Genomic DNA, 16,711 nt, shown 5'->3' on the forward strand with positions numbered 1-16,711 from the left:
TTTAATTATTAATGGAGTCGTTTAATTATGTTATTGTCTCTTTTTTTTTTAATTAAAAAATTTCAAAAAAAAAAAACCAAATTGCACCTAGGTGCCATCTGAGATGACTAATTCAATCTAGGAGTCATCTCATTTGATGCCTCCTTTAAAAAATTAAGAGGTGTCGTTATTTTATTTCACTCTTTTATGTTAATGTTTTCTAAAACATAATTATTTACGTATTTTTCTCCAAAACGTGATTATTTTTGTATTTTTTTTAATAATTGGTTATTAAAAAATACAAAATTCCGTATATGGTATGAACTTTATTACCTTAAAAATGCTTTAATTACATTTCCCACAAGTAAGCCATGGATTTTCATGACTAGTGGCTTCAAACGGACTCAAATAACAACATAACATTCCCCCGATCATTCCCTCTGAAAGTTCCGTAACATTATTATTATTACTACTATAGTTCCAAATCCCGTAATACTAAACATAAGAACTATAGTAGTAGTACGTATTTCCCTCAACTCAAAATCAAAACTAGTAAAAACCATTTCTCCATTTCCACAGTTGCTATTTTCGTTAAATTAGGGTTCCTGCATTTCCTTCCAATTTCCACACAACACCGATTCATTCCAATAGCATTGTCTAACACAACAATGGTGTCAAGTCCTTCTTCATCCGAGAATCACAAGAAAACGAAATCATCACCATCAACAACGCCGAGTCCTTTGAGGAGATCTGAGAGACAGCGAAACCTTTCATCTAATTCAAATCGTTCACCTTCTACTTCTACAGCCACCGTTTCGAAGTCTGAGTCTAAAGATAAAGACGAGAAAAGTTCTTCGAATAGGAAGAAACTGGATGCTCGGAGGTATCGAAATATTTTAGCACAAAAGAAAAATAAAGGTAATGTTTTTTTTTTTTTTTATTTCATTTTTTTACTTCAACTGTATTCGGAAGATAATTTGATTTCACTAATGGAGGATTATCCTTTGCATGTTGCTGCTTAGCTTCCTATATTTTTATTATTTGGTGCAAATATGAGTAGTTGAGTTGTTTTTGGAATAGTTGATAGAATTATATGTAGTGATTATGATTAATGAACTAGTTTTAGTGTGTGTTTGGTTCTGCGGTGACGTTATAGAATTGATTCTGGTTAAAAGTGAGTTGGATGTAAAGTGATTTATGTTTGGATATATTTATGTAAAAGTGAGTTGAACAACAAACTCAGAAGCTACAAATTCTAGTTTCAAGTGAATCAATTACGGAGACAAAATTAATTCTACTTTTGAAAAATCAAACATCTCAAAATCATTCCAAAATCAATTCTACACCTCTGAAATTACTTTTGGCTCTTCAAAAAGCTAAACCAAACATACACTAGTCTTCTAGAGCTGTTACATTATTGTACAAGCCGGAAGAGTTTGTTAGAGTTCAATAGAATAGATCAGAGACACCGACTCCGCTTTAATAAAATAGTATGGTGATGAATTAATTAAAGAGTTGGTTAGATTTCTGTTAGTGGGATGGCTACTTCTTAGTATTTCTTCTTTCTGTTATCAAAATTAGCGTAATTGAAAATGGTGCTTAGTGAGAGTGAGGTGTGCAAGTTTAATATATTGTTGTTTTTTTGTATGAATGTTTTATTATTTTTCTTTTATCGATTGACAGATTGCCACAAGGAGACAAATGATGAGCATAAGTTGACTCCAAAAGATAGCAACAAGGGTGAGAGCGAGATTGATGAGTGCCATGAAGGGATTAGTTTGAGTTGTAAAGAAGTTTTTGAGGATTGTATTAAGCCATCTGAAGATGGCAAAGCAAAGGATATGAGCACAAAGTCTATGTCGAAAGGACTTGTGAAAGAACCATTAGAAAATAATGTGACAATAGGTTCAACGGTGGTAGCATCTAATTCCACTTCTCAAAGGACTAGTGAGATACCTGAAAGAGTTAATTTAGATAGCGATGAAGAGGAGATTAGGGGTTCAGATTCAAATGGAAGTTTGATTAGGAAATGCGTTGGAAATGATAAGGGTGGAAATTTGACACCTTCCCAAAGAAAAAGCACGGAGGTAGACATTGAGAATTTGACACCTTCTAAAAGAAAAAGCACGGTCGTAGACATGCACTCTGATGTTTCTCATACCTTGGATGCCGACCATGAAAGGCTTCGCGTCAATATTTTAGAGACCAGTGGGCCTTCCAAAAGGATAAGGTAATTGTTATTTGCTTTTAAATTATGTGGAATGAAACAATGCCAATTTTTAAATAAAAGGGTAAAATAACAAATTATGGTGAATGTCTATCTTCAAACTAATATATGATAGGCAGTTATGGTGTCATACAAGCTATAGTAGGAAAAGGCTTGACTTTTATTTTTGTTTTTATGGGATATTAGAATGTGAAATAAATGTTTTCAATGATGTTGCTGCAGCTGATAAATATGTTTTCAAAATATTAGTTGGTCCTCTGAAGTCCGAAAACCAATGTCAGAGGTATTAGAAGTTGTTAAAATGGAAAAGTCATTAGGAACCTTGTTTGTAGTTGCTCACCACCATGTAATGTTTGGTTAGGGTAAATGAAGGTGAGGGAAGCAAAATGATTTCTCTAACTCATTTTGATTCCCCTAGGAGTTTGGGGATTTGGAGAGGAGAGACGAGTTTGTTAAATTTTGAATGTATTAACGAAAATATCCTTACAAGTGTAAAGTAAAAAAAGGATTGAAGTAGTAAACTTGTCCTTCTCCTACATTGAAGTCCCTCTTCCCCTTGTTAATCAAGCAAAGAGAGGGTTATCCCCCTCTCATGTCTTTGTCAAAATCTAACAAAACATCTAATGAAATCCGTCCCCTCCATTAAAGTTCCTCTTATTTTAACTAAACAGATTCGCAAAAGATTATTATGTTAAATGAAGAACTGTAGCACATATCATCTTTCAAGAGAGAGAATCATAGTTCTAAATTATGAGGGGAGGATGGTATAATTTAAGCATATCCCAGGGAAAAGATTATGTACTTTATTCTTACTTTTTTAATGGTCGTTTTTTTTTCAGTTGTCATTTTTTTAATAAAGTTTGTTCATTTTGTCTTTTGATTTATCAATTATATCGTTATGGTAAATTATCTAAATATTCAATTAAAATGTATGATGTCATATTAGAATTTTTGTATAAATAATACTACGAAATTAATAACTGTTCGACACATTACAATTTAACAAAATTTTGATGGATGATCAATATTAGGCCATTTGATGTAATGGATAAACTGAGTGACTCAAATGAACAAATTGAAAATATTAAAAACAAAAGTGAATGTAGAGGAAAAAAAATGGGAAAGAACTTGATTAAACGCCATAATATTGTTTTTGTCAATCATGTTAGTTTTGGAAAGTATTGTACTGAAGTTTTTTAATTTCTATCTTTTCCCTTCTAGTCATAAAAGCACGGAAATATAAAATGAAAAAGGAGGAGGAAGGGGTAAGGCATTAAAACATAAAGTCAGTGATGCTATTAATATTGGGGTTTTTCATTATCCAGTAAATGAGAGCTTTAATTTTCATTGCATTTGGTGATTATTTTGTCACATAAGCTTATTTTTCTAGCTTCTTTGATCTGGTTTCCTTAGGGGGATCAATAATGTTGATCAACCTACTTCAAAATCTAATGATGAAAAGTCATGTACCAAAAACAAGGAAGGTTAGTGATCTCTGTCATCTTTACGTTTTGCTGTTATGGCTTTTGACAGTTGAACAAGATTGGAAAATTGTAAATTTTATTGTACCATTTGGTAATTTATCCCAAGTGATTTACATCTTTTACTCAGTTTGTTTGTTCAATCGAATGTCAGAGAGACCTCAAGGGAACAATGATGAATCTGAGAAGATAAGGACACAGCAGAGGAGCTTACATCTTTCAGTGAAGCCAGAGATAGAAAAGCTTTGTGAAATTCTTCTTCTCCCAGTATGCTATTTATGTTTTACTTTATTAGGTTTTACCTGCTGTTTTTTAGCCCCACTCACTGTAGTCCTTTATTGTTGACAAGATTACAATTTATTCCCAGATTTTTTTGGTATTAATGAAATATAATTTATAACAGATTATATAAAAACACGAAGTTCAATTATAATTATTATGATTTAGAAATGTATCCAAAGTTGAAAGGGCCAGATCGTGGTTAATTTGAAAAAACTTATCAATTGAATTTCTGCTTTTTACTATTATTGGCGCTGTAACATTTTTTTAGAACAATAGATTCATATAATTTTGAAGTGGTGGATGTATAACATGTAAATCAATTGATGAGAACATATTTATGATATTATGATCTACTACAAGTTTCTCGAGTTTTTCTGTTGATAGTTTTATTTTTCTGGAGAGCGTTCAAGTGTCATTACTCATTGATGGATTATTTTTTATTTATTGTTGAGTCATTGAACATATTAAAATGGCTGCAGTAATGGCTTTACTTGTAAGCAATAAAACATGGATTCAAGATGACAAATGCAGAACCTAAGGAATATAGGATGGTTACCTTTCAAAATAGTTTACATTTTTATAGATTTTTGAATGCCGACTTTGAGTTTAGAAATGAATATTGCTGTGGATTCTTCTAATACAACTTTACCTGCATCACAAAGGACTTCTTAAGATTGTATACTATCCCAATCTAAGCTATGTTATCAGCAAATTTGATGATGTTTTAACATATCTTTGTGACAATGCAGGATAATGTCAAGTGTATGGTTGGAAAGTTTCTTGAATATACCATGAACAATTATATGATCTGTACAGAACCAGTATCAATATTACAGGCTTTTCAATTATCTCTGGTGAGAATGTTTTCTTGATTTTTCTTGTTCAGTTTTCAACCCCCCTCCTGTTTATGTGACTGTTGGTAATCCAACGCCAATTGTACAAGTGGATTATTTTTGTGGTCATGTTTTCTTGATTGATTTCATGTCATTTAGGCTATGTTTGGGAGTTTGGAGGGGAAGGGAGGGGAGGGTTTTAAAAAATAGGAGGAATTGGGTGAAAATGATAAAAAGATTTTGGATAGGAGGGTGTTGGAGGGTTTGAGTTTATTCATAACACCAAAAACCCCATAAAATGGGGGAACTCAAAAATTGTATTGAATGAGGGTTTTGGAGGGTTTTGAAGGGTTTACATAAAATTTCCCAATATCTTTTAGGTTGTTATACACTTTTGAAAATTAAAAATTTAGTAATTATAATAACTCTTTTATCATTCTAAACAAATTCATTTTTTCAAAAAATGTCAAATATTTTCCTACATTTTTTTAAAATTTTGATTTTGGAAGCCTTCCCCTCCCCTCCCCTCCAAACTCCCAAACATAGCCTTAAGAGTTGTTCGTTGACAAATTTGCTTCATTTTGTTTTGCATCTTTTGGAAGTTGATTTGAATGGTTGCCTCCCCTCCAGAATCCAACGACAATTGTATAAGTTGATTGTGGTCATGTTTTCTTGATTGATTTCATGTCATGTAAGAGTTGTTTGTTGACAACTTTGCCTCATTTTGTTTTGCAACTTCTGGAGCTTGATTTGAATGGTTGCCTCCCCTCCAGAATCCCACCAAATTATGAAGTGCATTATGCTTTGTTGGTTTGGTGTTGCAGAATGAAGAGGCGTATTTAAGGATTATCCTGTTGTATAAGGATTAGTGTTACTCTTGGAAATTTGAAGAATAACGTAATAATCTGTAAATATGCTTCTCTATTCTGCATCTTTGACTCTTTATCTTGGAAAAATCTATCACATCATTATGTATGTTGCTTGAGCATCTACTGTCACATTTTCTGTTGCTGCAACCTTTTTCTCAAGCCTTTTTGATTTGTACTTGATCCAGCTGGTCTGTTTTTTATGTTACCTACCTTGAAATTTAATGTAGTTGAGACTATGATTGCTGTGTAGCATGGTCAGTACTCAGTCGGGTAAAAAATGAGGCTACATTCAAGCCTCCATGTGCATGTATGCATTGGTTTCATGGTCAAGTAATTTGACTTGAAGTACAGTCACTATTATCTTGACAATGTGATGGTTTACAGTAGAAAGAAAGAAGATACTGAACTAAGATTGTAGTGGTATTAATGTAATTGGTACAGAAAAATAGAAGAAAGTCTGATAGCGAGCTGCCAGACCTAGCCAAGTGATTCCTTGACCAAAGTGATTATCAGTGATCCCTCTCACTTCTAACAGAATTCCAGAATGAATCCCACTCTCTCCTCTTGTTTCTTGTGTAACTCACTTTTCCCGATACAAGTCATTCCCCTCCTCACTTGGCAGCTCAGATTGTTTGCTATTCTCAAAACAAATTCTATGGCAAACTTGCCAAACCATGGACCTGTCATCAGGACTTGGTAACAGCTGGCCCAATTCTCCGTCACAAGTTCTATCACTTTGATTCAATTTTTAAGATACTAAGATACTTAGAGGGTACCATCAGTTTTGGCCTTAGATTTTATCCCTCACATTCATAAACCTCTCTCCCTAAGTTTTCTGTGATGCTGATTTAGCTGCAGACCCTGATGACAGGTCAACTTCTGGAGCTGCTATCTTTTTTGGACCAAATCTCATCTCTTGGTGGTCAAGATTCAAGAAAACAGCCCGTTGTTGCTACTTGCTAGGTCTAGCACGATGTGAGTCGAGAAGTAATATAACGTAGGTTTGTGATAGTTACATGCCTATTAAGTACCAGCTGTCACTGATAGCTGTAGGATAGCTACCACTAACCTCTACACAGGATTAAAAGCAGTTACAGGTAACCTGCAGTATGAACAGTATTAGCCTTTCTATATAAAGCTGTAGCCATCATCATTGAGAATCAATAAAAACAGACTACTCTAGCATCAGAAATCTGTTATGAGTCATTCTTAGGTTTTACACTGCAGTATGTACAGTATTAGCCTTTCTATATAAAGCTGTAGCCATCATTATTGAGAATCAATAAAAACAGAATGATCTAGCATCAGAAATATGTTATGAGTCATTCTTAGATTTTGCACAATTGAAATTTTCTCTCAGCCGTTGCATTTAAATAATTCTCTTCTTTTCTATCGGATTTTTTTTACCTCTCATCATTTTTTACCTCCTCTTTATTGCAATATGATTACCATCACAAAAACCCATTTAATATGGGAAACCCTTACTTTATACAGTTTTATAACTAAACATTGCGTATTATTTATTTTATCGCCCTTAATACATTTAACTGACAAGCTTTTTCTTGTACTGTTTCAGTGTTTGACTGCTGCTTCGTTGCTAAGCCACAAACTTGACTCTGAAGCTGCCCTCATTCTTGCAAAGCGGCACTTGAATTTTTCCTGTAAGAAAGATGCGGTTGATGAAATTAGTGCAATGCTGTGGGATCTGAAGGACAATTTTTTATTACTCACAGGAGACTCTAATGCCAATTGCTCTCCAAAGGTTTCGGAATCATCAAAAAGGGTTCATTCGGATACAGATACAACATCAGATGTTGAATTGACCAAAAAAGATATTTCCAAAATTTCTAGAAATATTAAAGTAAATCAGAATCGCAAAGAGCAATGGAGAAAGCTACTTCATATTCAACAGGAAAATAAACATAAGTTGGAAAAAGGTATTGAGAAAAAAATGACTGATTTTAAAAATATGTTTCATGTAGAGTGGCAAGCTACTTTACTTTATGCGAAGGAAAAAGTGAAGCTCAGAGAATTCAAAAGTAAATACAAAGTAAGGGAAGCAATATTGAAAAGGGAGCAAGAAGCACGTCTCAAGGCTCTTGAGGCCGAACAGTTAGAAGAAAGGCAGAAATTCCGTGAGTCGTCAAACCTAAGTTCTTCGAAGGAACTTGGGACATCCCATAATGCTCAAAAAATCCTTCTGTCTAATAAAGTGTCTGAAACTAGTTGCAAACTGGCGACTGCCAGTGAATTGAGTAGGAAGGAAGCTGTTGGATTGCCCAGCAAAGTCAGAAGTACTGATTATCCAGAGAATGCAGCTCCTCTGAATTCCTTATCCTCAGATCAAATATCTGATGAAGGTTTAGATGGGGTTGCATCACCTAGGCCTCGTAGCTCTTCTGGTCCAAGTAATGGCCATCCAGCTGCAGTTTCCCTTTTGAATTCACCATCTTCAATTCAAAAAGTTTCCGGTAGAGTCTCGCCGGCGGCCATAAGTGATGGACAAACGCCAGTCACGGGACCAGAATTGAGTGGGGATGCAGCCGTAGGATTGCCTAGCACAGTTAGAAGTACTGGTTATCCAGAGAATGCAGCTGCTCTGAATTCTTCACCAACAGATCAAATATCTGATGTAGGTTTAGATGGTGTTGCATCACCAACACCCTGTATATTTTCTAGTCCACCTGATGGTCTTCCAGCTACATCTTCCCTTTTGAATTCACCTTCTTCAAAGCAACAAGTTCCTGATAGAGTCTTGTCACCCATAACTGATGGACAAATACCAGTCGTAGTGCCAGAAAATAATCATGAAGAGGCTGAATGTCAATTAACAGATAACGTCGAAGTGAATGAGAGTACTACATCAAACTACCAGGACGGAGTAGACAGAACTATGGCAGAAAACACTTTGTCCCAGGAGACTTCAGTATCTAGAGCGGTGGATCCCATTGAGCCTCAAAAACAAGGGCCCGGGCAGCCATTATCAGCTGTAGAGTTACCCTCTATGGTCATGGAGCCTCCAGAGCAGGTGCAGCAATTACCTTCTTCAGGGTTCCTTTCATCCAACCAGGATATCTCTAACTTGCCTTCGGTGGCTGGAGGTGAAGATCAGCCAGCAACCAATGAAATTTTTTTCTCCAGCCAGATTCCCGAGGCATCAGCAGTGGTTCAAAATCAAGCCGCCGAGCAACCTGCCTTGAATTTGGAAGTTGATTCACATTCGCGTCAAGTTGTGCCTCCAGTCTCGGACATGGTCCTTGATTCACTTGCGCCTGGTGGAGTCACAACCCAGTCATTAGACACAAGAAATTTGTCAACTCACAGAATTATCAATAATCATCCTATTCAAACTCCAGCTCAATCAGCTTCAAGGAGTTTTCCATCTTTGTTTTATGATCCACTTAGTTATGAATTGGAAAGAATACGTAAATCGACAAAGCAAAATCTGAAAAACCATGAAGATATGGTTAGCTCCTGTGCAACTCATTGCTATGAGAATACCTATTTACATTTTATATCTTATACCTTCCTTTTATGATAAATAACTGCTATATTATTCTACTTGTTGAAACAGAAATTACAGCTGAAATGTAATTTTGAGAAGGAAATTGAGGAACTTCGCAGGAAGTATGATATTCAAATGAAGGAGATTGAAGTTGAATTTCAGAAAACAAGCAAGAACTATGATACACAATATAAAACAGTTTATGTACATAAAATATTGGCCGATGCTATGAAGGCTAATTCTGATCCTAGGTTTTCTGGTGAGTCGGGAATGCTGCAAGGTATAGTCCCTTATAGAGAGTGCATTAATCGTTGAAATGTCTATGAAATCTATTATTCTCTGGATCTTGACTACTAATTTGTTACCCAAGTAGATAGTATATTTACTGCTCATAAACACAGATATTTGTGAAGATTTATTTACTGGACAATGTAGTGTTTCTTCTATTGTTTAATTACTATTATATTAGAGAACCTTTCCCCTTGAGTTACGGGTGAAAGGTATTTGATACCAGCTCGTGGGCATACAATGCATGTCTGTAGCTTTTGTTGGTGCTATCTGTCTTTTTTCTTTACAATGAAGATGATGTATGCATTTGCTGCAGTTGTTTTTAATGTTGGCTGTTTGGATTCTCATAAATTTCAAGGGGAGGTTTTATTTATTTAAGTATGCAATTGTATATTTGTCTCTTGCTGTGCTTGTGAGCATATTCATCTCATTTTTTCATGTTCTACTCATTTATGGTCAAAACCTCTTATTTTTCTGTTTATCGTTTTCTAACAATATTATACTAATGCCGGATGCAGGTTTAACCCAACTTCCAAGACCGCAAAATCCTACTCATCCCTTTCAGGTTGCCGGACCATCTTGCTGTGGGCCTCCTGTAACCACTTTCCAGAATTCACACGCCTCAACTGGCTCTCATGCTATGTTGCCATCACCTATGCACAATACACCGGGAAATTTCAGCGGTTTTTCTGCAAGACCACCTCATATCAATACTTCTTCACTTAATCTTCAAGCTGGTGGGGGGATATGTGCTCCTCCACTGCATCCGCCGCCTTATAGATCCTCAACATCTGTACCAGCCTCAAGTCTCATGGGGGAGTTCCGAGCCCCTCCACCTCCTCTCCACCCTTATAGACCCTCAATATCTGTACCAGCCTCCAGTCACAGTGGGGCGATGCCCACCCCTCTGCTTCCTATCCCGCCTTATAGAACCTCCACATCTGTGCCAGCCTCCAGTCACAGTGGAGCGATGCGCACCCCTCAACCTCCTCTCCCGCCTTATAGACCCTCAACATCTGTTCCAGCCTCCAGTCACAGTAGGGCAATGCGCACCTCTCCACCTCCTCTCCCACCTTATAGACCCTCAACATCTGTACCAGCCTCTGGTCACAGTAGTGCGATACGTGCCCCTGCACCGCATCTTCCGCCTTATAGACCCTCAACATCTGTACCAGCCTCCAGTCTCAGCGGGGAGATACGTGCCCCTGCACCGCATATACCGCCTTATAGACCCTCAACATCTCTACCACCCTCGACATCTGTACCAGCCTCCAGTCTTGGAGGAGTCTCTCAGATTGGTCCTCATAGGGGGCATGGGTATGAGAGCACAGGTGGGTTCCTCACTCCTAATGTATCTGCTACGGATATGTGTATGAATGTTAATAGTCAATATAGCATTAATCTGCCAAATACTCTGCCACATATGTCAGATTCGGCATCTTTGAATCATTCCCAATTTAGCAAAAGTAGCAGCGTCCCGGTCAACTCAACCCAAGAAGCTACACCTTCTGATGTTGTCTGTTTATCAGATGATGACTAACCAGAGGAAGTGTTCATATATTTTTTCCAGAATTGTCCTTACACTAGGAAATGATACAAGCTCCTTTTTCTGCTACTGGAATTTAGGACAGAAGTTTGGTGATAGTGTGATGCCTCGCTCACCATTTTTTGTTTAGTGCATATTTGTAATCATTAATTTATCCACCATATGTAAATATATAACGCATATGTAATTCAAATTCCTAGGTTTTTTGGGGATTGTAATTAATGACTGTACACTTAAATGAAACAGCGATACAATATTCTAAAAAAAGTATAGTATAAGTAATTATTTGAATTCTAGAAGTTTGCTTTTGGTAACCAAGTTAATGTTATTTGAACTCCATTTTAATCATGTTAGTCATCGAATGAGTATTTAATCATTCGTATAAACCAATGTAATCTTCGCAACAATAACACTTGTTAATCAGTCAAATCATTGACTCGATAACAACTTAATAATTGGTATAAACAATTCAACCATCAACATTGCACCATTTCAGACCATTTCAGGCCAACAACATTATCATTATTGCAATATATTATGCAATTCATTCATACATCGTTCGTACAATACCATCACGTTTAATCACAACAATATGTATCACACTTCATACCACACTAACACACAAGGTTTAAGCCTCCGACCAAAATAATCATTTATTTCCATAAAAATTATTATCATGTTATAGAAAATATTTTTAGATTTTTAGCGGTCCAAACGGTGCGTCAAACAAACACCCGAGTTAAAAGTTACAAGTTTTCAAAGTTTTACAAAGATACAAACACCGACATCATACTGCAACATACACTGACAACGTAAAGCTTCATTACACATCAATTAAATTTAGTTTCAGAAACTTAAGACTATTTTTATAAGAAATTACATTGTATTAGCTTTCCACAGGTTCAAACGGCACGTCAAACGGACACCCGAGTCAAAAGTTATGGATTTTACAAGTTTTGAAAAAAGTACTGTCAACTTCAGGAAATCGAGTACTCCAATACTAGAAATCGATTTCCTCACTTCTAGAGGCCAATTTTTGCAGTTTTCGTGATGGAAATCAATTTTCCATAAAAGGGTAATTGATTTCCACTGCCTAGAAGCAGTTTTTCTGCTATTTTTAAATTACAAACCCAATCTTTTCAACCCCAAAACTCCCAAAAATTATATCAAAACAGGTTCTTACTTTTCACAAATTATTCTCACACATTATACATTATATTCAACCATCCCATAACATCAATTTCACCAATTCAATCAAAGTTATGTCAAATATTCATCAAATGCATTCAAACACACAACAACACTTTTCGTGAATAAACCCACAACAACCATGGAAATCAAAATCCCCACATCCACATCATTATATAATACCCTTATAGGGTTGAAACCCAAAACACCCCACAATGCTTATTTCGGTTTCTAAACTTTAGTATTCATTCAGATACACTATCATAACATTTCTATTACACCAAATATGCAATTACGCACATAAATCAACTCAATTTCATACGTTATTACAAACATCGACATTGACACCCAATTATACCAACTTGCAACCAAACTTAAGTCTTTCCATTTCACAAATTGTTCATACACATTAAACAATATTCCAAATCATTTCATGTCCTCGATTTCATCAAATTATCTTCTAACATAACAAAAATTTATCAATTTCATTCATTCACACTACCATCAAAGATTATGAAACATAGAGCAAGAGCCTTTATGTTGGCATGCCATAATGATGTTAAACTGGTGATGTTAGAAGAAAGATGCCATACCTTTAGTATTCATTCACATACACTATCAAAACATTTCTATTACACCAAACATGCAATTACACACATAAATCAACTCAATTTCATAAGTTATTATAAATATCGACATTGACACTCAATTATACCAACTTGCAACCAAAATTAAGTCTTTCCATTTCACAAATTGTTCATACACATTACACAATATTCCAAATCATTTCATGTCCTTGATTTCATCAAATTATCCACCAACATAACAAAAATTCATCAATTTCATTCATTCACACAACAATCAAAGATTATGAAACAGAGAGCAAGAGCCTATATGTTGGCATGCCACAATGATGTTAAACTGGTGATGTTAGAAGAAATATGCCATACCTGTAGTTGTAGACCTAAGGAAGATTTAAAGACCTCAGAAGAAAATGTGAATCTGTCACATCTGATAAGAGAAAGTGATTGAAGAATGATTGTCAAATGACAAAACAAATTATAGTCTAATATATGCCTATTTAGACAATAATTTTACAATGAAAGATTCCAGAGCTTTAGACCATAAAAAACCTCTATAGAAGAGACTAAAGACTTCAAGTCAAGGTACGTGCTTTTTAGGCCTAAACACTACTCACATTACATATGATAATCAGTAACACGGATGTCAAAATATTTGCATGTTTCACCCCTTTTAAGTCGACAGATTATATACAACATCTATTCTCAAAATTGAATTCCCTACACCTCACTAACTTCACAATAACATAAATTATGAGTCCGTTTGTTTTGGCTTTTTTTAAAAATGATTTTTATAGTGTTATATAAATTTGTGAAAAAATTTTTACAATTTTTTTTTTATTTATAAAAGCTTCAAATGAAAATTTTATTTGAATAGTTATTCTTAAAATGTGATTTTAGATATTTCATTTATTTGTAGATAAATAATTTAAAGTGTTACCAGAAATATCAATATCAGAAAGCATGCCAAAAAATTTAATCATTTGATATTAAAATGTTAAAGAACTCAATTGATAGTCATACTCATATACTTTCATATACTTTATAGTTTATGACTAAAATGCAGAGTTTTATACATTTTCGGAACTACTTACATTATTTATATAGTTTTATGATTAAATTAGAGTTATTCATAGCTTAAAGATTAAATTTAATAATTTATTCTTTAAATATTTCCTCCATTTTTAATCTTTGGTCTTTTATTTCGAAGTAAAAATCTTTAGTCTTATTAATATTTAAGTTTTATTCTAAAACTTTGATTCTTACAAAAACAAGATACATTTAATAATATTGACTATTTTCACCATACATTAATAAAAAAAAAAAATATTAATTTTTTATTTTTACTTTTTCTTAATGAACCTACATGTTATCAGCGATTTTAATTCATTTTAATTTTTTTTTAATATGTGTATCCAAGTCTAAAATAAACAAAAAAAATGTTATATTATATTCGTCTGGAATATAAGACCATCTTATTTTTGTTGTCATTTATTTTAAAATTTCAATTTAATTAATTAATTAATTATTAATATAACCTAATCATATTTTTTCTGTATTTAATAATAAATACTATAAATATTAAATAGCTCTTTATCTTAAATAATAAATTTATAAAAGCTAAATATAATATATTATTAAAAATCTAATATCAAAACATTTTTTAAAATTTTTTTTATTCATTCAAACAAATTATATATTTAGAGACGAAAATATTATGAGTAAACCAGTGAAGAGTTTTTGTTTTTCCTCACAGAATTTGATGAGATAAAAATTATTATACTTTTTTAAATATTATTTTTCGTCATTCAATCTTTTCCACTGAAATTTGTTTTATGAGAATTTTAACTGAATGATACTTTTGAAATGATAAACTTTATTTATATTTGAGTCTATATAAATATGAGATATCATTGTTGTTGTTTAGTATATTTGAGTGAGGAGGGAGTATCACTGATGACATGATGTAACTCAAGGCAAACCATCATAATCGTTTAAATTTCCACTTATGTTTTTGGCCCTTTCTAAAAGGTTATATTCCTTTTCTTCTTCTTCTTCTTCGTATACATTGGAAATTAGGCAAAACATAAAACAAAACTACACACCAAAAATTGAAGGCAACTCTTGTCTTGAAGTTAATCGTAAAAACTCCCGAGTGATTTGAATTAGCTAAAAAATCAACAAATGCATTCTCTTATCGATAATATCCACCACAAATGGATATAAAATGGGAAAGTTGGAACTTAGAGATAGCATCCCAAATAATAGATTGAAGGCCCTCATAAGTAACCATCTAAACCTTTACCTTAGAATCCAAATCAAGTGAAATTCTCCTCCCCTCCCACACCCAAATCCTTTCTAAAATCTATAGAATTTTCAAAAATGTTATTTAAATTTTAAAATCTAAATATTCAACATAAACACTTCATTAAATTAAATCTACCAATATAATACATCAAGATAAATTAAAAATAGTAATTAAACACAAATTAAACCATGAAAGAAAAAACAATTGTTTCACTTGGTTTAAGGTGTGATTTCATCAAATGTTATAGGAAGGATCAAGTTTTAATAGACAACTAGTCAGAGACCCGTGCTGTCGCACGGGTGCATCATTTTTTGAATTATATGAAATAAAATGTTGAGGATGGGTAATTTAATTATGATATTGTGTAAATAACTAAAAAAATATGTAGTAATTTAGAATTTTCAAATAATAATCATAAAAATATTTGGGGGCGACCGTTGTTGAACTGTCGCAATTTTCTTTTAAGGGCAGTTGGGCCTATAACTGTCGTAAAATGTTTCAGATTTTTTAAAAATTATGTCGCAACCTATATGTCGCAAAAAAAATAATTCTTGTAGTGTGATATGGAGAATAAATTAATATTTAAAAATAAAGATTTTGTCTCTTGAATTAAAATAATGATTGATTAACTAAAATAAATATTGTCTTGTTAGTGACCCGTGAGATAAATACATTTTTTATCATGCTAATTAAATTAAAAAAATACATTATACAAATAAATCTAAAATGAATTACTTAATTATTAAATAATTATACAAAGAAAAAATTGATCCATGAGACGGAAAGAGAATAAAGAGAATTTTAACATTTGAAAAAATAAATAAAATATGTATTATGTTGATAGTGACCCGTAAACTACAACATAATATCATGTAAATTTATTTAATATTGTATCACATATATTTAAAAACATGTAAAGTTAAAATGAACGATTCAATTATAAATGAATAATAATCATAAATATGCAACTATATTATATTTTCAATTGAAATGGTACTTTATAAAGAGAAAGAGAATGAGGTAGTGTATTATGTTTTTAAAATTAAAAAAATACATTATACAAATAAATTTAAAATGAATTACTTAATTATTAAATAATTAAGCAAAGAAAAAAAATTGATTCATGAGACCGAAAAAGAATAAAAAGAATTTTAACATTTGAAAAAATAAATAAAATATGTATTATATTGATAGTGACCCGTAAACTACAACCTAATATCATGTAAATTTATTTAATATGATATAAAATAAATTTAAAAAGATGTAAATTTAAAATGAATGATTCAATTATAAATGAATAATAATCATAAATATGGTAATAATCATAAATATGCAACTTTATTATATTTTCAATTGAAATTGTACTTTATAATAAGGAGAGAGAAAATGAGGTAGTGTATTATGTTGTAGAAAGTTGGTGGACCAATGAGAGTGAAACACTTGGTGCAAAAGGTAAAAAGGTGAAGGGTTATTTTGTTAGTTACCAAAATATCCATTTTGTAGTGTAAATTTATTTTGAGGAAAGGGCAATTTAGGAAGTTTGGTCAATCTTTTAATATATGGTAGATAGTAGATATCAACATATCAAATAAGAGTAGTGTTTAACTAGATCGTCCCTTGGAAT

At 33.0% G+C, this 16,711-nt stretch overlaps 1 protein-coding gene across 3 annotated transcripts; it reads left to right on the top strand.

The window, feature by feature from the left end:
* Positions 1-362: 362 nt before the first annotated feature.
* On the top strand, positions 363-11,309 carry LOC131601877 (helicase protein MOM1-like). 3 transcript variants are annotated; one of them, XM_058873790.1, is made up of 9 exons: positions 363-897; positions 1,663-2,209; positions 3,620-3,690; positions 3,842-3,954; positions 4,719-4,823; positions 7,248-9,137; positions 9,246-9,456; positions 9,983-10,795; positions 10,895-11,309. In XM_058873790.1, the coding sequence occupies exons 1-9, from the start codon at positions 648-650 to the stop codon at positions 11,002-11,004; spliced, it is 4,110 nt and encodes a 1,369-aa protein (XP_058729773.1). In that variant the 5' UTR covers positions 363-647; the 3' UTR covers positions 11,005-11,309. The 3 variants fall into 3 exon arrangements, with proteins under 3 accessions (XP_058729773.1, XP_058729770.1, XP_058729772.1); XM_058873787.1 differs by having other exon boundaries at positions 9,983-11,309; XM_058873789.1 differs by having other exon boundaries at positions 9,246-9,435; positions 9,983-11,309.
* The last annotated feature ends 5,402 nt before the right edge of the window (positions 11,310-16,711 follow it).

Source organism: Vicia villosa, linkage group LG5 (assembly GCF_029867415.1).
Source record: "Vicia villosa cultivar HV-30 ecotype Madison, WI linkage group LG5, Vvil1.0, whole genome shotgun sequence".
NCBI lineage: Eukaryota > Viridiplantae > Streptophyta > Magnoliopsida > Fabales > Fabaceae > Vicia > Vicia villosa.